At 38.9% G+C, this 27,797-nt stretch overlaps 1 protein-coding gene across 6 annotated transcripts; it reads left to right on the forward strand.

The window, feature by feature from the left end:
- The first annotated feature begins 137 nt into the window (after positions 1–137).
- Positions 138–27,684, forward strand: vwde (von Willebrand factor D and EGF domains). Of its 6 annotated transcripts, XM_053239888.1 has the most exons (36): positions 138–472; positions 4,774–6,548; positions 6,843–6,912; positions 7,056–7,313; positions 8,672–8,865; positions 9,371–9,602; positions 9,718–9,783; positions 11,197–11,429; positions 11,704–11,793; positions 11,897–12,026; positions 12,734–12,948; positions 13,033–13,106; positions 13,265–13,541; positions 13,782–13,978; positions 14,436–15,232; positions 15,681–15,817; positions 15,901–16,047; positions 16,694–16,798; positions 18,087–18,201; positions 18,477–18,727; positions 19,582–19,801; positions 19,946–20,083; positions 20,542–20,568; positions 20,917–20,991; positions 21,399–21,542; positions 21,719–22,096; positions 22,600–22,695; positions 22,799–22,894; positions 23,467–23,562; positions 23,771–23,866; positions 24,291–24,386; positions 24,891–24,986; positions 25,727–25,822; positions 26,596–26,691; positions 26,838–26,935; positions 27,053–27,683. In XM_053239888.1, the coding sequence occupies exons 5-36, from the start codon at positions 8,704–8,706 to the stop codon at positions 27,059–27,061; spliced, it is 5,085 nt and encodes a 1,694-aa protein (XP_053095863.1). In that variant the 5' UTR covers positions 138–472; positions 4,774–6,548; positions 6,843–6,912; positions 7,056–7,313; positions 8,672–8,703; the 3' UTR covers positions 27,062–27,683. The 6 variants fall into 6 exon arrangements, 5 of the variants coding, with proteins under 5 accessions (XP_053095863.1, XP_053095864.1, XP_026790883.3 ...); XM_053239889.1 differs by lacking the exon at positions 6,843–6,912; XM_053239887.1 differs by lacking the exons at positions 138–472; positions 4,774–6,548 and having other exon boundaries at positions 6,773–6,912.
- Positions 27,685–27,797: the final 113 nt, after the last annotated feature.

The following is a 27,797-nucleotide window of genomic DNA, read 5'->3' on the forward strand; positions in this document are numbered from 1 at the left end:
TCTGTTAGATGTGTTTTGACCACTTTTAAATCTGCATTGCATAATTAGGCTATATGCATAATTAGGGGTAACATGAAGACATAACAGAAGGGCCCCATGCATTTATTATTGTGCCTGGGCCCCACATCATCCAGGTTCGCCTCCGCCGTTCTCTCAGCGCCGGGGATGAAGTGGCGCAGGCGCTCGCGCGGGACGGGAGCAGATGAAGAGCTGCGCGCGCTCTGATACCCACAGCGGCTTTGCTGAGGTGGAGCGAAATAAGGAGGGGTTTTTTAGTTCGGATTTAGGAATATCCAGTGAGGACAAACTTGACTGTTCTTTGAGCTTCTTGAACACCGCTTCTGAGGGACGAAGCGTCGAAAAGAGCAGCCATTCCACTCCACTTTGCTAGGAAGAGCAATGAGAGCCATCTGGCTGGGATTTATCTGCCTGGCTGCTGCTGCTGTTTACACCGCTGACAGCGCGCGGTCTGGTAAGTCTAAACACAGTACTACTCTACTGTAGATAGAACAGGATAAAAATGATGCAATGCACGATCATGATTATGATTATGTACCGTTATGTCGTGACAGCACATGGTCATCTGCGCACTGAAACTGATCATTCTCATGTCACACTTCTGAACTGCTCTGAGTCATGAAGGCTACTTCTCAGCTTTTATGTGGACTTGGCTCCACCACAGGAGTTGGAGTTTGTTCTGGAAATGAATCTTGCACTGATCTCATGACTGCCATAACTTGTTTGTTGTCCGTCTTTGGTCTCAGACTTGGTAAATCGACTGCTTTTACCCCAGGACCTAGAAATTCATTCCCTATCTGCGATTCATGTCTGCTCTCTGCATTATACTGACCACAATCGTACAGTAGAAGCAGCCTTAGAGGTGCAGTAGTCGTTTTTTTATTTTTATTTATTTATTTTTTTACTTTTACAAGTAACAATACTTTTACGTATGTAGAACATAGCCTAATTTAAAAAATTAAAAAAAAAGGCTGGAACTTCCGGTCTGGAATGCTTGTGTGTGTTTGGATGCACCTCCTGTCAGTCATGTTATAGACACTATATGGGCCACCTAAGATCCTGGAGGCGGGCTTGGTGAACATCTGTGACACATCCCACAGATGCTCAGTCTGATTGAGATTTGGGGAATTTAGAGGCCAGGTCAACACCTTGAAATTTGTCATGTTCCTCAAACCATTCCTGAACAGTTATTTGCAGTGCATGTAGTAATGGCAGGCACATTATCCTGCTGAAAGAGGCCACTGCCATTACTGAATACCGATGCCGTGAAGGGGTGTACTTGGTCTACAACAATGTTTAAGTAGGCACTACATGTCAATGTTACATCCACATGAATGCCAGGACCCCTATGTTTCCCAGCAGAACATTGCCCAGACCATCACTCTGCCTCTGCCGGCTTGCCTTCTTCCCATAGTGCATGCTGGTGCCATCTTTTCCGCAGGTGAGCGACACACATGCAACTGTCTGTCCACATGATGTAAAAGAAAATGTGATTCATCAGACCAGGCCACCTTCTTCTGTTGCTCTATGGTCCAGTTCTGATGCACTCGTGCCCAGTGTGGGCACTTTCAGCAGTGGACAGGGGTCAGCAGGGGCACTCTGACTGGTCTGTGGCTACACAGTACAATACACACCAAGCTACAATGCACTGTGTGTTCCGACACCTTTCTGCTGTAGCCAGCAATCTGTGCTACAGTAGCTCTTCTGTGGGATTTGACCAGGCAGGCTAGCCTTCGCTCCCCAAAGGCATCAGTGAGTCTTGGGTGCCCATGACCCTGTCATCGGTTCACCTGTTGTCCTTCCCTGAACCACTTTTGGTAGATACTAACCACTGCATACCAGGAACACCCCACAAGGGGACTTTTTTTTTAATGGGATTTTATAGTGTACCTGCAGGAAGTACTATTTGGCTTATAACATTTAGGAGTAAAACTTTGTATATCTGAATATATTGATTATCCTGTGAGAGCAAAAGTCTTGAGTCTACTGTTATATCTAATTGTAGTGATCATGGTAAAGCTCATCAGCTCTTAATCTGCCACAATAATGTTGGACAGATGTCTGTAACCAATTTTCTTTTTAACCTGACCAAACCTAATAACATGTGTAGCTCAATTACAGGAGAGACTGTTTTCAGAGAATATGCTAACATTTATTTCCATGTGTAAGGCCTACTCAGACATGTCCTCTACACTTTAAAATGCATCTGCTCTATGTTTCATCTGCTATGGTGAGCTCTGAAGGCACTCTCAGTATCCCACTGGTTTACATTATTATAAGGTGTCATCTTTTTCATCGGCAGTGATATTTAATAAGTCTTATAATGGAGGAAAAGAGCAGTCTCAAATTACTGTTTGTGTCAATTCCTGGTTATGGCTGACAATTGCATGGAAAAATTAAACTAAAAGTGCAAGGGGAAAAATAAATTAAACTGGCATTTAAATCTTCATTTAGTTAATTCCTGTTTTATATAGCAATTAACTATGTAAAACAACCTGATTTTTTAAAATTATGTACAGATTGAAACATTAAAGTGATGTAATTAAATTCATTTCAAATTAATTAAGTTAAGAAAAGTTGGGGAAAAAAAGCTATTTCCTCAGAAATGTATACATTAAAACAATACATGCTGTATACTTTGTTCATCTGCATAACTTGCATAATTATGTTTTCTACAGATGTCCTTCAAAAACACAAAGGTCATTAACATGAGTCATCTCCAAAGCTCTCTTCTGTAGGAATGCAGTTTATATACAGGAATGCATATGAAAATGTTACCTCTGAATATTATATGGCGTGCTACTAGATATGCTTTGCTTGTTTATGCAATACAGGTTTAAGTGTTACAGTCATAGTGCTGTATTTGACCATGTCAGAGTTCTGCGAGAACTCAGTAGGCTTAGACCCTCAAGCATGTTATAGTGCACTCAGCTGTTGACAATGCACACAATCAATCACCAGGAAATAATCTACAATTACATTTTTAATTTATTATCACATGTATTGCATTTGCTGGATGTTGTTACATCAGTTACACTCAGACATTTTTATATTATATTATATTATATTATATATATATATATATATATATATATATATATATATATATATATATATATATATATATATATATATATATATATATATATATATATATATATACACACACACACACACATATACACACACATAAAAATATGTGCAACAGTACCTCACTCCCACAGGAGTGACAGAAAAATTGGCCAGAGTTGGCTTAATGGATCAGAGTGCAAGAGGAAATTTTAGTAGAAAATCTAACTCAGTTGGTCATATTTTAATCACCCAGTAAATATATTTTTATTGGCTTAATGTTCGTGCCTGCCTAAAGCAGAACACAAACCCAGGACCTCAGCACTCAGAACCCAACATGCTATCTACTGCAGTGCCAAAGTGCAGGTGGGACAGTAAACAGAGCTCTTAGTGAAACTGAAGACAAACAACAGAAAAAAAGAAAACAAACACCTTCTCTCCTCAAAGAGGCTGAAGGGAAAGACAGCACTCAAAAGTAGAAAGCATTTTTTATTTTTTTTTTTTGGGTTGTTCTCAAGAGAAGGAACTTGAAAAATCGAGAGAGTGGCTAGGTTGACAAGGCAAGGCCAACCTGGCGCAGAGGAAAGGCTAGAGTACAGCTCTAGTTTTCAAAATTACCAATACCAGCTTAGTCTTGCCATCAGAAAATGACATCAAGACTAAGCACCGAGCAAGTGGCAAGCTTCCCTTAAATAGAGCCAGGGACAGGTGAGACTGATTGAGAATAATTAACTGGCAGACTGCTCATGTCTCCCTCTGGTGGGCAAGCCAACTGCAGGCCTGGTCATTACAATATGATACAGAAGTAATGTGATCCATCTTTGCAGTCATCATTAAAAGGACCTCCAACCTCAACCTTAACTGTCACATTTACGTTTCGCAAGTTTCATATACAAATGAGTGACAGATTAAAGGAAAAACTAGTGGCTGTGTTATACTGTGGGAGATATTTATTTTACTGGCATTGTTTGCACCTATAGGTCGTTGTTAGACAACGCTCTCCGCCACCATGTTCAGCACATCAACTGAGGGAATATGTTTTGGGAAAATGATGTTCATCCCACCAGTACCTAACTAAGACTAATTTATTTATGTTGGTTTTTACTTTTTTCTGTATCTCATTTCATCAAAAGTTCTGTAGAATTAAAAGAAATCTGTTTGCATTGTCCCCTATGCAAAAGAATTTTCCATTGTTAACCTTTCTCTGGGAGCTAGATCACTGCTTGTCCTTACAAATTATCCCTGTAATTAGTAATTACCTCAGTTTTTGCCTTCTATAGCTTATTTTTAAAAAAAATATTTGAAATTCAATCAGTAGAATAGTTTAATTTATGCGTTCTTTTGTCTATACAAGGCAAAAGGTGAATCAGTGTTGTCAATATTATTCAACCAGCATAACAAAAGATTTTAACCCAAGAGGAACAAAAGAATACCAAGATGAATATAATGCACAATTTGATTTTCTTTTTTATAAACATCTTTATCATGCTTCAAGACGTCCTCACTAGTTGCTCCCCTTGCTCTCCTTTGTTGGTGTGCTGAGGTAATTTTCCAGTAAATGCTGTTCTCTGTTTGGTAGTACGTTACAGTCCAGGCCCAACTTAGTGACTCGAGCCGCCTGTTCTCTCTCATGTTGGGCCATCCTCTTCATCTCCTCTCTCTCCTCTCGCTGCCAAATCATAACAGGTCTAGAGACCTCAATAGGACAGGGGAAGACTGCGATCCCACCACACAATGAGTCTGGCTTGTGGCTGGTATATGACTTAGAACGGCGACATGCTCTATGAAGCTGGACCATCTTTGTGGGAGTGCTTTCTTGAGAAGCACAGCTTCTGGCAGATGCTTGAGGGACGTCTTTGGAATCAATGTCACTTGTTGACCTCCTTCTTGGTTGAGATTCAGCACTGCTTTTTGTAAAGGAGTTGAAAGAAGGTAAGATGTTTTTAGAAGTAGGGGTAGAGGTGCTCGGATTGGAGACAGTCTCTGAATTTGGGGAAGCTATAACTTCAATGATGTCTGAAAATGTTTCTAGATTACTAGTCTTATGATCTGTAAGAACATCTTCCCCATTTTGTTGGTCACCTTCCCTTCCATTGTTCAGAGATAGATCACATGGCCTAAGATTTTCATTGACTTCAATTTTTTATTTCTGATACATCACCTTCTGTTAAGTGGAATGAATCAGTGTTTTTGCTTTGTGACAGTTCCAAAGTTGCCACAGTGTTAGATACTTCCAGATCTGTATTCCCAAGTGACATATGCTCAGATGGGATTACTGAATAGGATACAGACTGGAGGTAATTTTCCAGTGAATACTGTTCTCTGTTTGGTAGTATGTTACAGTCCAGGCCCAACTTAGTGACTCGAGCTGCCTGTTCTCTCTCATGTTGGGCCATCCTCTTCATCTCCTCTCTCTCCTCTCGCTGCCAAATCATAATAGGTCTAGAGACCTCAGTAGGACAGGGGAAGACTGTGATCCCACCACACAATGAATCTGGCTTGTGGCTGGCATATGATTCTGACTTAGAACGGTGACATATTCTATGAAGCTGGACCGTCTTTGTGGGAGTGCTTTCTTGAGAAGCACAGCTTCTGGCAGATGCTTGAGGGACGTCTTTGGAATCGATGTCACTTGTTGACCTCCTTCTCCTTCGTGGTTGAGATTCAGCACTGCTTTTTATAAAGGAGCTGAAAGAAGGTAAGATGTTTTTAGAAGTGGGGGTAGAGATGTTGGGATTGGAGACAGTCTCTGAATTTGGGGAAGCTATAACTTCACTGATGTCTGAAAATGTTTCTAGATTACTGGTATTAAGATCTGTAAGAACATCTCCATTTTGTTGGTCACCTTCCCTTCCATTGTTCAGAGATAGATCACATGGCCTAAGATTTTCATTGACTTCAATTTTTTATTTCTGATACATCACCTTCTGTTAAGTGGAATGAATCAGTGTTTTTGCTTTGTGACAGTTCCAAAGTTGCCACAGTGTTAGATACTTCCAGATCTGTATTCCCAAGTGACATATGCTCAGATGGGATTACTGAATAGGATACAGACTGGAGGTAATTTTCCAGTGAATACTGTTCTCTGTTTGGTAGTATGTTACAGTCCAGGCCCAACTTAGTGACTCGAGCTGCCTGTTCTCTCTCATGTTGGGCCATCCTCTTCATCTCCTCTCTCTCCTCTCGCTGCCAAATCATAATAGGTCTAGAGACCTCAGTAGGACAGGGGAAGACTGTGATCCCATCACACAATGAATCTGGCTTGTGGCTGGCATATGATTCTGACTTAGAACGGCGACATACTGTATGAAGCTGGACCATCTTTGTGGGAGTGCTTTCTTGAGAAGCACATCTTCTGGCAGATGCTTGAGGGACGTCTTTGGAATCGATGTCACTTGTTGACCTCCTTCTCCTTCGTGGTTGAGATTCAGCACTGCTTTTTATAAAGGAGCTGAAAGAAGGTAAGATGTTTTTAGAAGTGGGGGTAGAGGTGTTGGGATTGGAGACAGTCTCTGACTTTGGGGAAACTATGACTTCACCAATGTCTGAAAATGTTTCTAGATTACTGGTATTAAGATCTGTAAGAACATCTTCCCCATTTTGTTGGTCACCTTCCCTTCCATTGTTCAGAGATAGATCAAATGGCCTAAGATTTTCACTGACTTCATCTTTTACTTCTGATACATCACCTTCTGTTAAGAGGAATGAATCAGTGTTTTTGCTCTGTGATATTTCCAAAGCTGTCTCATTGTTAGGCACTTCCAGGTCAATATTCCCAAGTGACATATGCTCAGATGGGATTACTGAATAGGATACAGACTGGAGGTAATTTTCCAGTGAATACTGTTCTCGGTTTGCTAGTACGTTACTGTCCAGGCCCAACTTAGTGACTCGAGCTGCCTGTTCTCTCTTACATTGGGCCATCCTCTTCATCTCCTCTCTCTCCTCTCGCTGCCAAATCACAATAGGTCTAGAGACCTCAGTAGGACAGGGGAAGACTGTGATCCCACCACACAATGAATCTGGCTTGTGGCTGGCATATGATTCTGACTTAGAACGGCAACATACTGTATGAAGCTGGACCATCTTTGTGGGAGTGCTTTCTTGAGAAGCACATCTTCTGGCAGATGCTTGAGGGACGTCTTTGGAATCGATGTCACTTGTTGACCTCCTTCTCCTTCGTGGTTGAGATTCAGCACTGCTTTTTGTAAAGGAGTTGAAAGAAGGTAAGATGTTTTTGGAAGTAGGGGTAGAAGTGTTGGGAATGGAGACCGTCTTTGACTTTCGAGGAACTGCATCTTCACCCATGTCTGCAAATGTTTCTAGGTTAATGGTGTTTAGATCTGTTAGAACAGTCTCAGCTTTAGTGCACAGTTTATAATACATATGTAAGTACAAACAGTGTAAATCTAACTTCAAAACAGTCAGTTTAGCTGCTTGAATCATATCATGGGTCCATACTAGATATGTCTTCTCGCTGTCATCTTGAACCACATTACATTGAAAAATGACATATTAAAAACATTTTTAAGGACATTTGTGCAGTGTTCTTTTATCAAGAGCTGGGGAATATGACAATATGATATTGAAATCATGATATATTAAATTTTTGCACACTATTCTGAGAGTATTGCGGGTGTCATCGGTGCTTTTACAGTACTAAGTAATTCCATTAGATGGCATTGGTTTTTAATTTCTTGTTCCTTGTCCGATATTTAAACTGAAGTATTATGCAAATATCTTTAATATTTTTGCTATAATGCCAACCCCTACTTTTTTTCACTTGCCTTGTGCTGAATTTGAATGGCTGTCATTGTTTTCATCATGGTTTTGAGTGCTCATCTTGAAGATTTTATGCAGTCCAACTTTTCAAGAGTTGTTAGTTGTTAAAATTGTTTTTTTTTTTTGTCAGAACTATTTGATTGATGCAAAACATTTGATTTTAAATTCTACACTGTCATGGAATTCTGATGTTGAGTAGAACACCAAGGGTTAAACATAGGAATAAAACACAAACAGAAACAGTTCTTTCTTTTTCTTTAATTATGGGTTAATAATTCCACTGACCATTTCAATAGTTGTAATCATATTTTTAAAAATCCTGAAATCAAACATTTTTCTACCTTTGTTGGTTCATATCTCTGGTCACATTTTGGACAAGTCATTAGTATCACTTTTAAAACTAAATTTTTAATGGGTAAATAACCATTGATTATTAATATTATTAATAATATTTTAGCAATTATTAATATCAGTATCATGTCAACCAATACAGTATGTATGTAACATTACGGAAGAAAATGTTTTCCATTTCACTTTCTTTTTTGTTCTCGGTAATCATTCTGTTTTTTCATACATCAGATATCTGTAAATCATCTCAAACCACATTTGAACATTCATATAAATTAGCTTTTTTAATCATAGGTAAACATAAAAATCCAAAATTCACTTGCAGATTTTGCATTGTATTAATAACACTGTTTCCTGTCCTTAGGTTATATTTATGTCAGATGTGTGGGAAACAGTGAATGATGTTTCTGAATAAATATATGATGCTATGATTTTTCTGTGTGTGTGTCCTCAGTGGAACCTCCTGAGTGCAGTCAAGGGGGTCACATGGTTTTGCAGAACCCGTACCGGAGCACAAGCTTTAGCTCTCAGCAGCTTCCCCAGTCTGGCCGGCAGGAGAAGCTCATCTGTGACCACTCACTGACACCTGGCTGGTATAAGTTCCAGATCTTTGATAAACCAGCTCAAATGCCCACCAAGTGTGTGGAGGTACAGTAAATATGTTTCATTTACCAAAGATCGGAAGCATGGCATGCTGTATGTTTACATACAGACGTTGGAAAATTTCTTTAGAGTTCTTGTCTTAAAAGTTAAAGTACATTGTAGTTATTTAGGTGGAGCTTCCATTTTCCAAGTAACAATGATACATGAGCAAAAAAGAACAGTAAAGCTTTTAGTCTTTTTTGGTCCCTTTGTTCCTTTTCACACAAATCCAAAATCATAGGTGTAATTCTTTTATGCCAAGAGCACAAGAACCTAGTTTTTACTAACCTCACTAATGCTCCTATGGCTGAGTGATCAAATCCCCACAGCCATGCTCCAAAATCTAGTGGATAGGCTTGCCTGAAGAGTGGTCGCTATTCTAACAGCAAAGGGGGACTAAATCTGGAATAGGATGTTCAAAAAGCACATCTGGGTGTGATAGTCAGGTGTCCACAAACCTTTGGTCATATAGTGTATATTTAAAAGCTATAACTTTCTATGATCTGCCTAGGTGAATCACTGTGGTACCCAAGCTCCAGTGTGGCTCTCTCTAGCTGAAGGGGAGACCCTCCCGCACCCCCTGGAGGTTAAGAAGCTAACTGCTTGTGCTACCTGGCAGTTGTTCAGTGGACCCAGTAAGGAGTGCTGTCTGTTTCGAATGCCTGTCTCCGTGCGTAACTGCGGGCAATTCTATGTGTATCAGCTCCGGCCTACTCAGGGATGTATGGCCTACTGTGCTGAGGGCAAGTCATCCTGCCTCCTAATTATACAGATGCTGTATATTAATGAGCATTATTTTTCACTATTAGTACTTTACATATGTTTGTTATTGCATTTCCCTGAATTTTATTTGTACAGAAATGTCCGATTCCATTGAACCAATCTGTGAACCAGAGCACAGGAGCAGAGATGGAAGTTGCAACGGTAAACCCAATGCCAGTTTATCATAACTTACTGTGCAATAATGTCTCTCTTATGCTATTAAAAATTATTCCTTGACATTATACCAAGCCCAGTTACTTATGTGTCCACTAATTCAGTGCTGATCTTTCTAGCACTATCCTGTTTTTTTAATGAGAATGGTATTATAAATAAATTTTTATGGTTTAATGATTTCTTGTGTACATTTTAATTTTTAGAAGCACTGTGTTTTCTAGAGGTTCTTTTTCATGCAAGCCAAAATAATTACGGTCAAAGATGCCAAATCTGCAGAATGTCTACTTAATGAGCTTAGCACATGTGTTTATGTGTTGTGTGTGTTAGCCTGCGATGTTGCCATGGCATCCTTGGAATTGAGTAATAACTCAGCTGGTATCAGTGGGGCCCAGTGGAGTCTCTCACTTACTGTACAAGCAGAACTTCTCCACAATGACTTTGAGTTCCTCATTATTTTGTGTTTTGTGAATATGGAGGCTGTAACTTAATTACAATTATAATAGGAGATATTTCCTAATCACATTACAGTTATTCCTACATTTTGACAGATGGTATCTCATTACAAACTGAATATGCATATGTCTATTTTACAACGGCTCATAGCTATCCAACAGCTTGGTGAAAGCGTGACATCACTGTACGAGTAAATCACACTTAGCTAGCAGGGTTTTAGACGTCTTTAAGCAGACTGACTGTTTTCACCATCGCATTTGTTAAACTGCCTCCTTATCCAGCATGATCTTTGCAAGAACATAATCTGGAGAAGATTTAAAAGTAAATGAAACATTTTCATGTTGTTGTCATGGATTGCCCCTTCATGGTGACAAGCACCTTCTGTTTATGTTTTTGTTTCTGTACTAGTCCTGTCTCCACCCCTGTCCTGTCAATGGCTTGTTACCCAATTGTGTCCACCTGTTTTGTGTCAGTTTTGGTGTAGTTTGTCTATTTATATCCAGCTGTTTCTTTGTTTTGTTGTGAAGTCTTGTCATGCATATTTGTATCTTAAAGTATGAGCCTCATTTTCTTATTTCTTGTTTCTGCATTATGGTTTTTCCACTTTCGCCTGTGTTGCAGCCTTGATTATAGATGACACCTGTTTGATGTTGCTCTCCTGTGTTTTGACTCAAGCTAGGGACTCTTAATTACAATTATTGGTTTCACCTTAATAAAGCACAGGTGGTTTGGTGAAATATATTTCTGATTTCTTTAAATTCAAGTTTTAAAACTAAAAAAAATGGGTCAAAACATGATTTTTTTCTTTTTTGGCTGTTTGCCAGAATTCAGCTGACATCTGACAGGTTTTCCCATATGTGTAGATAATATAAATTCATTAACATGTATTTTTATTTGCACTTGATGGGGCACATCTTAATTCATCTAACTCTCCTTTTCTCTCGACAGATAAGCAACCTCCATCTCTATCAGTACCAGAGATCGTGGCTGAGCTCTCAGGCCCCAGTGTGCTTTTGAAGTGTACGTTTGATGGCCATAGTGGGAACAGCTCTCTAGGATTTGTGGTGACATGGTGGCGTCTTTCCCCAAATGGAAACAAAGAGGAACTCAGGCAGGAGACAACCTTACAGACTTCAGCCTTTATCGAGCTGGATGGTATCAACCTACGGCTTGGCGACAGGGTAGACAATTTTATAGAACAACGTATACAGTTTACATACAGTACATCATAACATAGCATCATATCATAGCATAGCAAAGTGAATATATGCTATATAATATTAATTACATACACCCATATACTATGTACAGTGGTGCATAAATAATAAAATAGGCTACCAGTTACTACTGCAACAAATAAAACATGACCCCATTTATACCTTTTATTATTAGTAGTATTATTTATCCTATTTACCGTGTTGTATATGGACGTAGATTTTCTGTCATTTTGTACAGATCTACTGCAGTTGCTCCAGTTTCTTTCTAGATGCCCCAGACAGACGGAGTCATGCGGCGGAGAGTGAGGAGTTCTTTGCAGGGATTCGAGTATGTTCACAGACATCCTGTTTTCTTTTCTTGATTGCCATGTGGTTAGACTATTCATCACAACATGTAACTACATAGCTTCTTTGCTTTGGTTGGATTGTAGCTGCAGCCCAAACTTTCCTCCATCTTAGAGGATGGAAAGGAGCATGAGCTGGTCATAGAGAGCACTGTTCCCGTACCCTGTCGTTCAGAGACATGTACTCTTCCATTACAGCTCAGCACCAGCAGCCAAGGTACATATATCTATAACACTGCCATACATTCACTGTAACTATGGTGTTTTACAGAAAATTCCGTTTCTGCTGCTTATTCCGTTGAGTTGTAGAGATCTTTTTGATAATCACTCATATGTGGCATTTAAATTAGTAGACAATACTTTACAATAAGGTTACCGAAACTGACATTATTTACTAGATTGTTAACAAGCCGTGTGTATCAGCATAACCAATGTTCAAACCATCAGTGACTAAAATAAAACCTGCATTGACCAATACAGCAAATTGAATCACTGTTATGTGTTATGGTTTCTACTGTGCACACTAAGAATTGGCAATGAATGTACACTTATGTACACAAGCTAGACATATGGAGGCAACTTTCAAATACAATTTGCAACCAAATTGCAAATCGCAACCAAGCCATCACACGACACAGCATGTGTAAACAAAGTGTAGTACTGAAAATGTTCAGCCATAACAGTCACTTGCAGTAACCTGTGGGATCAACTTTATCATGTAGTGAAAGAAGCGTGTCCACTGGTTGAAAAAGATTTATAAAGAAGTTGCATGGCTTGGGGTGTGTAATTAGCAACCACATAAACATATTGCATTTAATTATCTCTTGAAAACAATGTTTATTTTGACAAGGACAAAGTCATTTACAAGCTTCTGCTTTGAAGTTTAAATTTGAAGTGCCCATTTCTAATTTATTTTCTGTTCAGATGAGGAAGTGCTGGGTCCTGATCTGGTTCTGTCCTCCTGTGAGGTGAAGCTGTCTCATGCTCCCTGCCATGAGGGAGTGTGCAGCCAGGTGCTGCTTCACTACAGCGCGGTGACCGATATCAGCAAGGATGGAGACAGAAGCACTGAGATTTCCGTCAAACCTATAGTCAGCACCGATTTCCTTTGGAATGGATATACACCAGAAAGTGTGCAGGTATTAAAAAAGATATTGCTCATATACATAATGATCTATTTTTATATATATATGTATATTTTTATGTTTTTTTTTTCTTTTTAGATCATCGTAAAGGATATCCTACCTGCTTATTGTTACATTTTCACTGATCCTCACATCATAACGTTTGATGGCAGGTACAGTAATACATCTACAACATATTACAAAAGACAAGAACATGCATGAGTAAGTGAGTAAGTGAGCGAGTTAAAAAAAAGCCAGATCCACATGGTTTGGATCTAAAAAGGTACTGGAAGCATTGACCAGTAAGCACTTGCCTGTTCCTTGTTCCTAGGAGGTATGATAACTTCCATATAGGCACATTTGTGCTGTACAAGAGCACAAATCGGCTGTTCGAAGTGCACGTGCGCCAGTGGGAGTGTGCTAGTATAACAGCCCACCCCACGTCCTGTGTGTGTGGCTTTGCAGCCAGGGATGGAGCCGAGGTCATCTCCTTTGACATGTGTAACGGATTGGCTGGAGAAACAAAGCCACGCCTCGTAGTGAAGAATGGAGACCTGGCAAAGAGCGGCATTCGCATCACTGAGTCTTATCAGGGTCGCAAAGTCACTGTAAGGCACTGTTACCTAAACTAAAAAATTAAATAGGGTAGTGCTAGTAATAACTCTTGTATACAATTGTGAGTTCCAATATTGTAATTTGTGTTTTGTTAGGTTGCTAGAGTCATTATAGTTTTCAATTATCTTAATACAGTATTACAGTTTTAATACGTCATATGGTCTTGTGCAGCAGAAAGAGCAGCACTTGTGTAGATGTATGAATATATACGTTATAAACTCTCTCTTCTCTAGCTGACGTTCTCTTCAGGTGCGTTTGTGCGGGCGGATGTAGCTGACTGGGGCATGAGCCTGACTGTGATGGCCCCCGGTTCTGATCGGAGCCACACTGAGGGTCTTTGTGGAACCTTTGATGGACAACCACTCAATGACTACCACAGAGCAGGAGGGGAAACTTTAGAAGACAGCATTTCCTTTATTAACACATGGAGGTAAGACTTCTTATTCACTTTTTATGAACCTGATGAAAAATTTTTCATGAAAAATTTGAATGTGCAAGGATTGGGTTTCCGTTTTGTCTGATTCACAGTAATAAACTGGTAAGTTAAGGTACAAACACCATGTCCCAACCATCATCGTACTTTTTATTATGTTTTATACATTTAAATTGAGTTAAATTGTTACATATTTGCAAGCATGATCACACTGCCTTTTGTTGACCATTTTAGAATATTTTACGCTGTTATGTTATATCACATTAAAATATCACTTTTTATATCACGCAAGAATAGTGTTAAGAAGCATATTTTCTATAGAACCAGTTGTTTATATGATCTTCCTGCCTTGTTGGTCATTAGCAGTATTTAATGGCATTTATTACAAATCATTCTGTGCCATGCAGTGAAAATGGAATTTTAAAGGAATGATGTTCATGTGTTTGTTCCCTAGGCTCGCACCAAGCAGCAGCTTTTTTGACAAAATCCCAGCCTATGAGAGCAGAATGAGTATCCGCCACTTCTGCCACTGTGAGAAAAAACCACGCCAATCAAACCTTAGAGCTCGTCTTCCCTCCAGCTCTTTCCCCTGCTCTCATTTGTCCCATTTTCGCTCCCCTTCTATAATCCCTGCTCGGGACGTCACAGCAGAGTATATCAGACCCATCAAGCATTTCACAGATAGTGCCAGAAACCATCCCAAGGCGCAGCAAGAGGATACTGGCACCCAGAATAACAATAGGAGTCGAGGGAGGCGCCAGAACCACAAACAAGCTCCGTCGTCCCATGCCTATCAGAGTGTAAGCCAGTCAGAGCCAGAGGGCTTTAACTATTTCTTCCCTGAAGATCAGGTTCTATCCACCCATCCTGAATTACCAGCACCAACGTGGCCTACTGAGTCTGGCCTGACAGAGGCGGATGCCCGGCGACTGTGTGGTGATGCCTTGCGTAACTCCACTGTGGCGCTTGGCTGTGTTGGCCTGTTGGATGAGGTGATGGAGAAGGCAATGGAGATGTGTGTGATAGACCAGCAGCTGAAGGATGAAAGAGCCTGGCTGGGAGCCACTGTGCCCCTTCTGGAGAATGAGTGTGAGAGGAGAGTGGTACAGGAAGAGGGGAGAAGGGATGAGCTCCGGGACATACTCGCCTTCCTTAGGTGCCCGAATCTTTGCAGTGGCAATGGACAATGCACCGAGCGTGGCTGCATGTGTTTTCCTGGGTTTGGCTCGTATGACTGCAGCCAGGTCTCTGGTGAGTCCAGAAGGGGTAAACATGTATGAAAAAAATGTCTGCTGTAAATGTTTTTAGCATTAGAATCTATTCTTTAAACATGTTTGGAGAACGGGCCAGCAAGTACAAATACTATGATTTCCCACAGCACACAAAATACTGCTATATTATTTACATATTATATTATATGCAATCATTATAGTATATTGATACCTCATCGCTATTGAATTCTTCGATCTGATTGATAAAAAGATATTGCTTAATTTAAAAATTTAAATTAAGTATTTATAAAATTATAGCAGTTTATAGTGATAACAGGAACTAACTTGTCTCACAGGTGTTCCACAACATTAATTGTCACTATAAATGGATAAAAGTCACGAGTCATGGTGGAATAAGAGGAACAAAGCACATCAGTAGATGCTGTTATTGGAAAACAATAACAGTAACATCTTCAAACTTTTTGCAGATCAGACCCCAGAGATCACTGAACTGGAAGGTGGAGGACTCTGTGATGTTAAACACAGCTCCTGTTCCAATGTCAAAGTTCTTGGGAAAGGCTTTAGGAACACATCTGAGCTCAAATGTGAAGTCATGAAGGAGAAGGTGACGTCATTCTCCACTCTTTTTTGGTTCATGCTTTATATAGTTGGATGTATCTCTGTGTACAGTGTCTCCTTTTTGTACAGACAATAGATGGTGAGTGGTCACTGGGTGATCCTCTGATGGTTCCTGCGTTGTTCCTCAGCTCCTCTGCCCTGCAGTGCCAGCTCCCTGTTGAAGATGTGCAGTCTGCTGGTGTCCATCACCCACCTGTCACTCGCTGGCAAATCAAGGTGCCTGTCAAACCTTTTATACTCTGAGAGACATGGATGGTTCCAGTTCTCACTCCTCTAACTTAATCATTTTAATATTAACTTAATCATCTTATATTGTTTGCGTTGTGACTTGGAAAAAGTTGAAAGTCTGTGTTTGATATGCTGTTGGCATCAGAGGAGTGAACATGTCGTGAATGTGTAATATGAAGCCCGCTTTTCAGCGACAATAATGTATTAACCTTTTACAATAAGAAACATTGTTTTGACACACTAAGGCATCTAAAATTAGACAAACTCACTCATCAAGACTTTTGTCTTCAATTGACAAAAAGGACACCTGCAAATTTAATTATCCTGAACTTAAAGCACATTACACATGTAAAAGTGATGGATTTATGTTAACACCACACTGTATTTTGCATATTAAAGTGGAAATGCCTGAAATTGCGTATTCATTAAGGCACATACACAACGTACACATCATGCTATTTTGCTCATGTGAAAGACACAGCTTGCACGTTTTTGTAGGTGTTATCAAGCTGTGCTTACACACACTAACTTTTAGTAACTCTGTGTATAGGAGACTAGGGGAATAGTATTTACACTGAAAGGGGCAACAATCAACCTGTTTCAAGCTATTTTGTCTTCTTTCTGGTTTGTGTAGGTTTCTAATGATGGCTACAGCTTCAGTAATGCCAAGATATTCACACTGTTTGATGGCACGTGTCAAGATTGCACACTCAGCAGTGGGGTTCGGTGCACTTTAAAGGTGTGTAAGTGTAAGATTTACATAATAAGATTTCTACACAATAAGATCTTTAGTGCTAGCTATATTGTATTAGTCGTATGTCTTTGTGGCAGTCTATAGTGGCCTAATTTAAAGCTACATGTAGTAATAGCTCTTAAATAGGTCTGGAAGGAACTCAGGAAATTGAGTTGCGAAGAGTGACTTTGTAGAAATGTAGATATATTGAAGATATACATTTTGCTAAACTGTTATAGCTTACAACGTTAAACATTTGACTGTGCAAACTGGTCAAATATGCAGAAGTGATCTGAAAACATCATTGGAAAATCTGAGTTACTTAAACACAGACAAATATTTGTGCATTGTAAAATATTGGCATTTGGTATGCTGTATGTTTGATTACGCAAATGTAGGCCAAGCAACACGGGTTCACCAGGTCATGGGTTGACCATGTATAAGGGGGCTGTTCTAACTTTCATATTCATACAATCTGGATTTCTTGAATGGTATAAAAGTGTGGATGCTTTTGTACATTTTGTTGTCTAATGACATTTTTGTGGAGCTGCGACATTAAACAATTATTATTTATTTCAATACACACTCACACACACCTGCTTGCAATCATTACTAAACATGGAAAATTACTTCACTGCACATCAGTTACTTAAAATCTTGAAAGGCATTCCTCTGAACCATTATGTGTGTTTGAAAACAATTTAGCACTTTGTGCCTTTTGGCCCATGTCTTTGCACTGATCAGTTACATAATAACCACATTATTCTTTTCTATACTGTATGCATATAATAGAGGGTTCTCCTTCTCTTTATCAGTATTTGTTACAAGATTTTGAAAAACCCCCAAACATTTTTAATGATATTCTTTGTATTTGCATATGGCATCTTCAAGTCTGGTAAAGGATAATAATGATCTTTACTTGTATAGCACCATTTATGTAGAAAACGCAGCTCAAAATGCTTCACAAGGAGATTAATAAGATGATAAAAGAGAATACTAAGCTTCACATAGGGACATAAAATGGACAGCAATTGATAAACTATAAGTCATTAAGAAATAACCAGAGAAAACCGAGAATAAGAGTAAATAAAAACCAAAGAAATTATAAAGTACATTATTTTAAAGACATACAAGAATGAGAGTAAATAAAATCAGAAGAAATCATAAAAATGGAGTTTATTAAAATATTTATAGCTGCTTATTAAAGTGATTCAGTTTTGTAATTCAATTTGTATCGTTTCTTTTGTTTATTCTTAATGATATTTGCATTTGGATGTGTATTCCGCCTTCTCAGAACAGCAGCTGTAGCATTGATGGTCAGTGTTATGGAGAAAGTGAGCGCAGTCCCAGCAGCCCCTGTCTCATCTGTCGACCTGATCTCTCCAAGTACACCTGGTCCATTAGTGAGAGTAAGACACTGTACTGTATACAGTTTAGATTAAATAAGAGTCATCTGTGTGATTGCTGATGTTGGTGTTCAAAGACCACTCATTCCTGTCATTGTAACCTTGCGATAATGTTCTTATGTTGTGTTCTTCCTGTCATGCAATATTTATGACTATACACAATGAGTAGGAATCACTTTAAGTGAAGACGCATATGCTTCTTTGTTGTAAGTGATGTAATCATTATCAAGACCTGAGCATATAAGTTTTTTCTTTTGGATTGTCACACTGTGTTCCAGAAAACAAACCTCCCGTGTTTCATTCAGAGCAAACCCACCTGCAGACATTTTACGGGGAAAACTTTGTGTATCAGTTTGTATCAACTGATCCAGAAGGTTCTGCTGTTCTATTCACGCTGCTGTCTGGACCCAAAGATGCTGTTCTCTCTCCTGCCGGCCTGCTCATCTGGAAAGCCCTGTCATCCTCCCCTGTGACCTTTGAACTGGCTGTGATAGATGACTGTAATGCAGAGACACAGGCTATTGTAAAGGTGAGGTATAGTTTACTTATAGTGTACTGTCAAACCCACACTCAGTTAAGGTACACTCTGTGAGCATTTGTTCCAAGAGCACAGGGAAGCTAATAAACTAAACAAAACAATACATTTTTCTATATATGCTGCATATTAAAAATAAATGCATGTCTGAATACTTGCATGTGATGCGTAACATTTTTTAGTGCATATCATGACCACAAGAGGGTGGCAAGTGGCTTTCTAAAATGTGAATTCACCAATATTATATTTTATATGCATATCCAGCTCAGGTTTCTGCAGGATGTTCAACAGAATAAGAGAATTAAAAGAATACCATATTTTACAATAATCTTTGTGACTAATATAAGGGAACTTTCTGGGCAGTCGTGGCCTAATGGATAGAGAGTCGGACTTGCAACCCGAAGGTGAACCTGAAGGTTGTGGGTTCGAGTCTCGGGTCCGGCAGGGATTGTAGGTGGGGGGAGTGAATGACCAGCGCTCTCTCCCACCCTCAATACCACGACTGAGGTGAGACCCTTGAGCAAGGCACCATACCCCCAATTGCTCCCCGGGCGCCGCAGCAAAAAAAAGGCTGCCCACTGCTCCGGGTGTGTGTTCACAGTGTGTGTGTGTTCACTACTGTGTGTGTGCACTTGGATGGGTTAAATGCAGAGCACAAATCCTGAGTATGGGTCACCATACTTGGCCACAAGTCACTTCACTTCACTTCACTTATGTCAAAGTAGTGAAACTAAATAACCAACAGCTTAAGGCCAGTGATTTTTAGCCTTAAACTTCAGATTAAAAATAGTGCTGTTGAGACTGCTCGTACTGCATCTGAGTAATTTCAGCACATACACATTTCCCAGGTCTCAGTTCGCCACTGTGACTGCTATCACGGAGCCTCATGCGTGACCAACATGAACTTCCCTCCTGGCAGCGGCGAGTATCTGTGTGTCTGCCCAGCTGGTCTGGAGGGAGAGAGATGTCAGGTTAATGTGAATGACTGCAAATCTAACCCGTGTCAGAGGGGTGAATGTGTGGATGGCCTGAACACTTTCACATGTCTCTGCCCAGCAGGTTTTACTGGTACATACTCATATTCTTACAAATCTTTTGTAGTTGTTATTCTATGTGGATATAATTATAGAAAGACATACTGATCAGTGAGATAAACATTTGCTATTGTAGTTAAGGTTGGTTTAGGTCTTTCTGATGCTGTGTTTACTGCAGGTGTGATGTGTGAGGAGGACGTTGATGAGTGTGTGTCAGCTCCATGCTTCCCTGGGGTGTCTTGTAAAAACACACTAGGGTCATTTGTGTGTGGACCCTGTCCTGATCACTTCACCGGGGACGGGAAAAACTGCATCCGTGAGTTCATACCTCGAATGTCTCACATTCCCTTTTGAGCAATTTGTACTTAAGCTCAGTGACTGTGAAAAAAAACAATTTCTGTGGCTGAAACACTGATTAATACTTTCGTTTTTCTCCCGCATCAATTACTGTAATGCACTTCTTTCTGGGGTAAATAAATCCACACTAAACAAATTACAATATAGGACAAGGACAAGTGATCATATTACTACTATTTTGGAATCCTTTCATGACTTCCCGTCAGGTTTCAAGTCGATTTTAAAATTCTCATGCTTATATATAAAGCTCTGCATGGACTGGCTCCCCGGTATTTGTCTGAGCTTTTAACACTATACACCCTAAAACACAACCTTCGCTCTTCTCAGTCTGCTCTTTTAGTTGTCCTTCAGGCTCATTTACGCTCCATGGGTGATATTGCTTTCTCTTCTTATTCTCCGAAACTATGGAATTCACAGCTGATATCAGACATGCACAGACATTAGGTACTTTTAAATCTTATCTTAAAACATACTTTTTTAGGTTAGCCTTTACTTGACTGCTGAATTCATTTTTTGAGTGTTGATATGTATGCTTATTTTTTATGGTTTGTATTTATACATGATTGTGTTTTTTATGTAAAGTGCCCTGAGAAGCTACTTTTAAAGGCACTATATAAAATAAAGTTTATTATTATTATTATTATTATTATTATTATTATCATTATTATTATTATTATTATTTGTCTAGTATCATGACTTCTAAATCACTATCATTATTATTATTATTAGTAGTAGTAATAGTAGTAGTAGATGAACCTCCTCTAATGGAAATTGCTTTTACTGGTTTGAAAGGTAAAGCGAGACAGAGAGACCGTACAGAAGATCAAGGAGTCAACCTCAGACAATTCAAACCCAACCTCAGCCCAGGTACGAGAGCTAATTCAAACATAGACCTGAAAGTCTGGTAGATTCACGTATATATTAAGACCTTGTAGACTATATTACAGCTTGCTTCAGAGGTTTGTTAGCTATATGACAAGGTAGCATTAGTGGCTACTGAGATAGGGATTAGCATGTTGCTTATGCTAAATAACCTGATATATTCAACCAAGGTATTTAAAACATACAATCAACAATATGAGTGTTCAATGCAAAACAAACAATTTGGCCAAAATAAGACTTGCATTCATCTCTGGATTGTTTGACTACTAAAAAAATGCTGCCTATACCGTACATCTGCCTTCTGATTGGAATGCAATGAAAATTTGGTTATACGTTTAAAAAGTTTTTTCTTATTTTGCGTGTCATCTATATCAATTATTTTTCTTCTGTAGCTCAGAGCCTGTGTTCCAGTCAACCCTGTTACCCAGGAGTCCTGTGCTTTGAGAGTGTGTATACATCTGCTGGATATATCTGTGGTCCCTGTCCTCCAGGTCTCCAGGGCAACGGACAAACCTGCACATCAAGACCAGAAAACAGTAAGGAAAGATAAAATAGGACATGGTTGTGGTGGCTATGTCACAGAAAACAGACCAGTGAAAAACAGATTGTGTCCTTGAAATTATCTTTATAATTCAGATCAAGGTTATTGATTTTAATATTGAATATTTTAGCTCCTCAGGCTTGGCCTTCTGACATTCAGAACATTTTGCAGGGCTAACACCGGGCACTAGCGAAGGGGACAGACCTGATGTCCTTTTCTCTTCATCATTCTCCACTTCCTCCTCATCTCAGAAATCCACAGAACCCTCTGTTATAGCTGAGAGGCCTCTATCCAACAAGAAGACACCATCACTCATTGATAGAAAGACTTCTTTAAGCCCTGTTAACCATGATAACAGTCCTGCAACAGTTTCTGGTTCTGGAGGGCAGCTTCATGAGGAGGACTCAGAGCCTGTGGTTGTTGAAGATGGCAGGACTTGCAATGACACTTCCTGTTTTCCTGGTGTGCCTTGTGAGCCTTCTGCCACTGGACACTTCAGGTGTGGCCGCTGTCCTAACGGATACAGGGGGGATGGAATCACCTGTAAAGGTTAGCTCTTCCTCCTAATGATTGGCCTTTAAGTCCATTAAAGTCAGTGGATGACTATATGCTTGAGTGATGTTCATTTTCCTTGTCTAGCAGTGTCTTCAGTGTCAGTGCTTTGTAACGGTCAGTAGGTTTTTCACTACAGGCAAGTCTTCAGGACAGAGGACTTTACAGTTTCTGGGTTCTCTATAAAAATTGCATTTCGTTTTGCATTTTATCTTCAAGAGAGAGAAAAAAAGAGAGGCTGGCAAGGGAATGTAACTGCTATAACATAAGTGATAAAAGGAAATGTAAATGTAACTATAAATATTAAATAAAAATAAATGGAAAAAAGTATAACATCATTCTATAATGAACAAAAAAATGCAGTCGTTGGAAAATTGCTGTGTAATAGGAATACACTTCATCACACCATCCCATTGTTGATTATTTTCCACAACATGCCCAGGTTTAGTTCATAAGAATGTTATAACATGCATGATTGTGGTTTTGTGCTCTGTGTGTAGCCATGTGTCGTTACCCGTGTGGTCAGAACATGGAGTGCACTCTGCCTAACACATGCACCTGTAAAGAAGGATACACTGGATATAACTGCCACATTGGTGAGCTGTGTTTCTTCCATTAGATACTATCTTCAGCAAGCTTCACACATAACACACGATCCTCATATCAAACCATAATCTCAAAATCTGTTCTTTCTATCAGCTGTTTGTCGTCCTGACTGCAAGAACAGAGGGAGGTGTGTAAAGCCCAACGTGTGCGAGTGTCCTACAGGCTACAGTGGACCAACCTGTGAGGAAGGTGGGATTTCATGCTAGATATTTTTTTATTGTCTCTCAATCATTGGCATTCTAATGCATTAGTTTTTGTAGTGAAATTTACAATGAATTTATACAATACAATATAGTTTCCACACTGCAAAAATAGCATCTAAGTAAACATCTTGAATATAGTCCAATTTATGTAGTATTTCCGATTATAAGATTACAATAAACCAAATATAAAATTATTAAACCTATTTCTAGACATTTTACTAAATTCAGGCTTTAAATTTTCTTATTCTATGGGTAGATAATTTTGCTTCTTTCTAGAAATAAATGCTTAAAATAAGCTAAATTGAACAAGAATAGAACAAGACTATTTCAAACTTGAAATTAGTAAAAAAGAAATGTCTAGAAATTAATTGAATACTCTTATGTTTGGCTTATATTATTAATTTGGCTTCTTATAATAGAAAATACTAGCTAAATTTGACGATATTTAAGATATCTTGACTTGCTAGGATGTAATTTTTTGCACTGCTTCATGTACATTGCTGTGTGTTCAGTATAGCGGAAAGTATTTCACAGTGTTCTCTCTGCTTTGTCTTCCAGCTACATGTGATCCGCCGTGTCAAAATGGAGGCAGCTGCTTGTCCAGAAACCTGTGCACCTGCTCCTATGGCTATGTGGGGCCACGGTGTGAAATTAGTGAGCAGATGTTTCATTTTATTTTATTTATTTAAGTGGTGCATTCAAAAAACAGTGTTTTACCCTTAAAAATCTTGTATATTTTCAGTTTATGCGTCATTGGATGAGATTGTTTTTGTCTTGATTTGATCAAATGAAGCTCCAAGATCCAGTTTTGTGATTATTGCACTCAGTTTAACAAACTGCACGTTGATTTCGTCTGTGACAGTGGTGTGTACCCGGCACTGTGAGAACGGTGGGGAATGTGTATCTCCTGAAGTGTGTAAGTGCAAGCCTGGCTGGTATGGACCAACTTGTAACTCAGGTACCTGCTCTTATCCTTTAGTACATGTGTGTTGTAAGGAATTAATGTTGTTATAGAAAAATATTCAATGGCGGAAACAGTTTTGACTATTACACTAGAGATAATGTGAAGTAATACAAAAATGTTAAATAATCTCCTTACAGAAAGCTTTACCATATCAATCGTTTTCTGTTTCATTGTTAAATAACAGCAGTTTTTTTTTCATTTATTATCAGGCTTAGTTTATGTCACACAAAACTTTCTTTCTCAAAGGTAGCCATCAACCTTCCCCTGGTAACCTGGTGCCAGATTTCTACACACTCATAGCAATTCCTCTGAAATGATTGTAAAAATATATTATATAATGTTTAGGGTGACTTAAATACCAACCTAGCCCGTGTCTCAATACTATTCAATAATAATTTCTAATCTGTTTGTCTTTCAGCTGAATGTAAGCCTGTGTGTCTGAATGGTGGCACCTGCATCAAGCCTAACATCTGTGCATGTCCTAGTGGCTTCTATGGATCACAGTGCCAGATAGGTACATTGCCAGAGTGTTTTGTGATCCTTGATACCTGTGATACTTTTACAAAAGTCTATCCCAGGAGCACTGGGTGTGAGACGGGAAAACACCCTGGATGGGACGCCAGTCCATTGCAGGACACCGTGAACACGTGTTTACATCTAGGGGTAATTTAACATAGCCAATCCACCGACTGGCGTGTTTTTCGGAGGTGGGAGGAAACTGGAGAACCCAACAGAAACCCACACAGATGGAGAGAACATGCACAGACACTCTGCACTGATTCTAACTGTGCTCAAGATCGAATCAGGGACTTTGGAGCTCTGAAGTGGCAATGCTACCTGCTTTGCCACTGTGACGCCAATATTTACTCATATTACTGTATTATTATTATTATTATTTATTGCTTATATGTGTCATTAGGTGTTATTACCTGTTTAATTTGTCTGTCTAATGGATAATTTGTTCTGCAGAATAATACAAATAAAGGAATAATGCAGTGTGGTGTGTTTTGTGTTGTAGCTGTGTGCAACCCTCCCTGTAAAAACCGCGGTCAGTGCATGAGGAACAATGTGTGCTCCTGTCCTGAAGGCTACACTGGCAACAGATGTCAAATGAGTGAGTGTTACATGACTATATTATAGTCTATATTATAATAATATAGCTCCCCAGACAAAGATATCTGCATGTGTTAATTGTTACTTGGTTATACCTCAAAAACAGTGCCGATCCTGTCAGGTAAGAATTCCATCTGTGTTTCGAGTTCCTGTTCATTTTAAGCCATTCTTCCACTGACTTTGTGTGTAATTCAGTTAGAGTTTGTGCTGCCTTTTTTGTTTCACTTGCTGTTCCACATTATTCCACAAGTGTTCTTTGGAATTATGGCATTGAGGTTTTGCTTTGCTCACAAGCCACACACAGATTTGGCCTTGTAAACACTACAGTTGTGATCCAGGAATGTGTTAGTGCTATATTCTAGCACTGTGGGCAGAGGTAGCTCAGTGGTTAAGATGTTGCACTTCTAAGCAGAAGGTCGTGAGTTCAAATCTAAGCACCACCAAGCTGCTGTTGCTGGGCCCTTGAGCAAGGCCCTTAATCCTCAACTGCTCAGTTGTATTAAAAAAAAAAGAGATAAATATAAAGTTGCTCTGGATACGGGCATCTGCCAAATGCCCTAAATGTAAATGTTCTACATGGACATAAAGCACAAAAGGCTAAGTTTTAAGTTACATTCATCTATGTGCACAATGTTGTATAATAAGATGCTGCTATATATGGATGCGACAGTTCTATTTTTGTCAGAAAGCTGGTTACCTAGGACTGTTTTTAAATTCACTCTCGCCCATGTTTGCGCATAGGTGTGTGTGATCCAATGTGCATGAATAAAGGAAAGTGTGTGGGTCCAAACACCTGTTCCTGTGCTTCTGGCTGGCGGGGGAAGATCTGTGATGTCCGTAAGTGATATATATATATATATATATATATATATATATGACACGTCTTCTAGTCTTTAACATGTTTAATATAATGTAAAAATTGCTGTAAATTTACAGTATTTATTTTACAGCAAATTACTGTTTTATTATTTTACAGGATTGTACTTTAAACAATTAGGCAATTAAAACAGTGCACTGATTTACAATAAAATACAAGAAAATGCAATGCATAGTGGGATATCTATCGTTTTTGGCAGGGGTATGAATGGAAAAAATTCTTCTTGTGTTGACCTTGAATTTAGCTTTATGTGCTAGTAAAAACTTGAATCAGTGCAAGCTTGTTGAGCTTGTAGTGCTGGCTCAGTGGTTAAGGCTCTGCGTTAAAGTTCAGAAGGTTGTGTGTTTAAATCTCAGTATAGCAGAGGCTGTCATGGTCAGATCCTTGAGGAAGACCCTTAACGTTCTGCTGAGTTGTATCCTGTATGAGTCGTATGAGTAAACATACTGCATTGTGTTTTATTTTATACTATAATTATATTTACAAGTGTTTTACTTGCGAAATTTACAGTATATTACTGGAAACATACAGTAATATACTGTAAAAAGAACAGGAATTATCTGAGGATATTACAGTTCTCTGTAGATATGTTTATCATTATTTACTGTAAGTTTTAAAGGAGCTTACTGTCTGCTGTACGGTACTCTACAGAAAATGTTTTACAGTGTAGGTTGTGATAGCATTACAACATATCAAGCGTACACATTAAGCATAATCTCTGTTCTGTATGTAGCGGTTTGCTTACAGAAGTGTAAAAATGGAGGAGAGTGTGTGGGACCCAACACGTGTCACTGCCCTGCTGGATGGGAAGGCTTACAGTGCCAGACTCGTACGTCTAACTGATATCTTGCTGATCATTAAACTGTAATATATTACATTTTATTTTTAACCTCTCATGTATTGGATTTTTACTTTTGGGCCTTTTGATGATTTTCTGACACATAATGATGAGACATATTGTGTCATTAACTACAGCCATCTGCAAGCACAAGTGCCAGAATGGAGGAAAGTGTGTGTTTCCAAACTTCTGTCAGTGTCGCCCAGGATACACAGGATCGACCTGCGCTGCCAGAGTAAGCCGAGTTTCAACTTCCTCACTGTTTCTAGCTTATTATTATTATTACAGGCTACACTTCGATATTATATCATGAACATGGAGCATAAAGTAAGTCTGAACTCTGTATTTCCAGACCAGATGATGAAAGAAGAACAGGATCCCAGAAACATATGAGGTGATGGTTTTATAGACAGTGTCTATACCCACCTCAGACAAAGTCCACAGGAGTGAATATGTGTGTGAGAGAGAGAGTCCATGTCTTTAAGTGTATGTAACTGTTTATATGTTTCTGAATGTGTATCTCAGGCAGCAGCCAAGAAAAGAATGATTAACACTTGAAATTTTGCTTTTTGCTATGATCACACATCTAATTCTGTAGATTTACTCTGCTCTGTTTTGTCACTAGGTGAGTGCACTCAACAAAGTGTGTCTGCCAAGTGTACTTCTCTTGAGTGTATTATCTTATTCTCCATTTTCAGCTGTTAAAGTCGTCAGTTTTTTAAGCCGTATAATGCACACTGTATAAGAGAAGCGTAAGGACGTATATGTGTGAGAGCACACGGTGTTTTTACAGCTAACAGTGACCTGTAACAAACTGATGAGCTTTTCCTTTATACAGGTACATTTCTTAAAGAAATTAATGGAACAATCTTTATTTTACTGTGAAATTTGTTTTATTTTGTAAAACATTAGTTTTAGAGAAATATATTCTGTTTTAGGTTTATTTGATGTATATGTACTTTATATTGGAATATAATAAATGTTAATGTACATTTGTAATCTTGGTGTTTTTGTGTGAATTTTTTTATTGGTTTTAAAATATAAAGGTATTTCATATGTAAAGAATAAAACATGATAGCGCATGCTGGTATAGGAAT

Source organism: Pangasianodon hypophthalmus, chromosome 14 (assembly GCF_027358585.1).
Source record: "Pangasianodon hypophthalmus isolate fPanHyp1 chromosome 14, fPanHyp1.pri, whole genome shotgun sequence".
Taxonomy (NCBI): Eukaryota; Metazoa; Chordata; class Actinopteri; order Siluriformes; family Pangasiidae; genus Pangasianodon; species Pangasianodon hypophthalmus.

Bases quoted from the DNA above. Each gene is read 5' to 3' on its own strand.
- vwde (XM_026935082.3), top strand. From the start codon at position 400: ATGAGAGCCATCTGGCTGGGATTTATCTGCCTGGCTGCTGCTGCTGTT. The intron at 11,794-11,896 runs GTATGTTCACAG...GTTGGATTGTAG, and splicing joins AGTTCTTTGCAGGGATTCGA to CTGCAGCCCAAACTTTCCTC. The intron at 22,097-22,599 runs GTTAGCTCTTCC...CTCTGTGTGTAG, and splicing joins GGATGGAATCACCTGTAAAG to CCATGTGTCGTTACCCGTGT.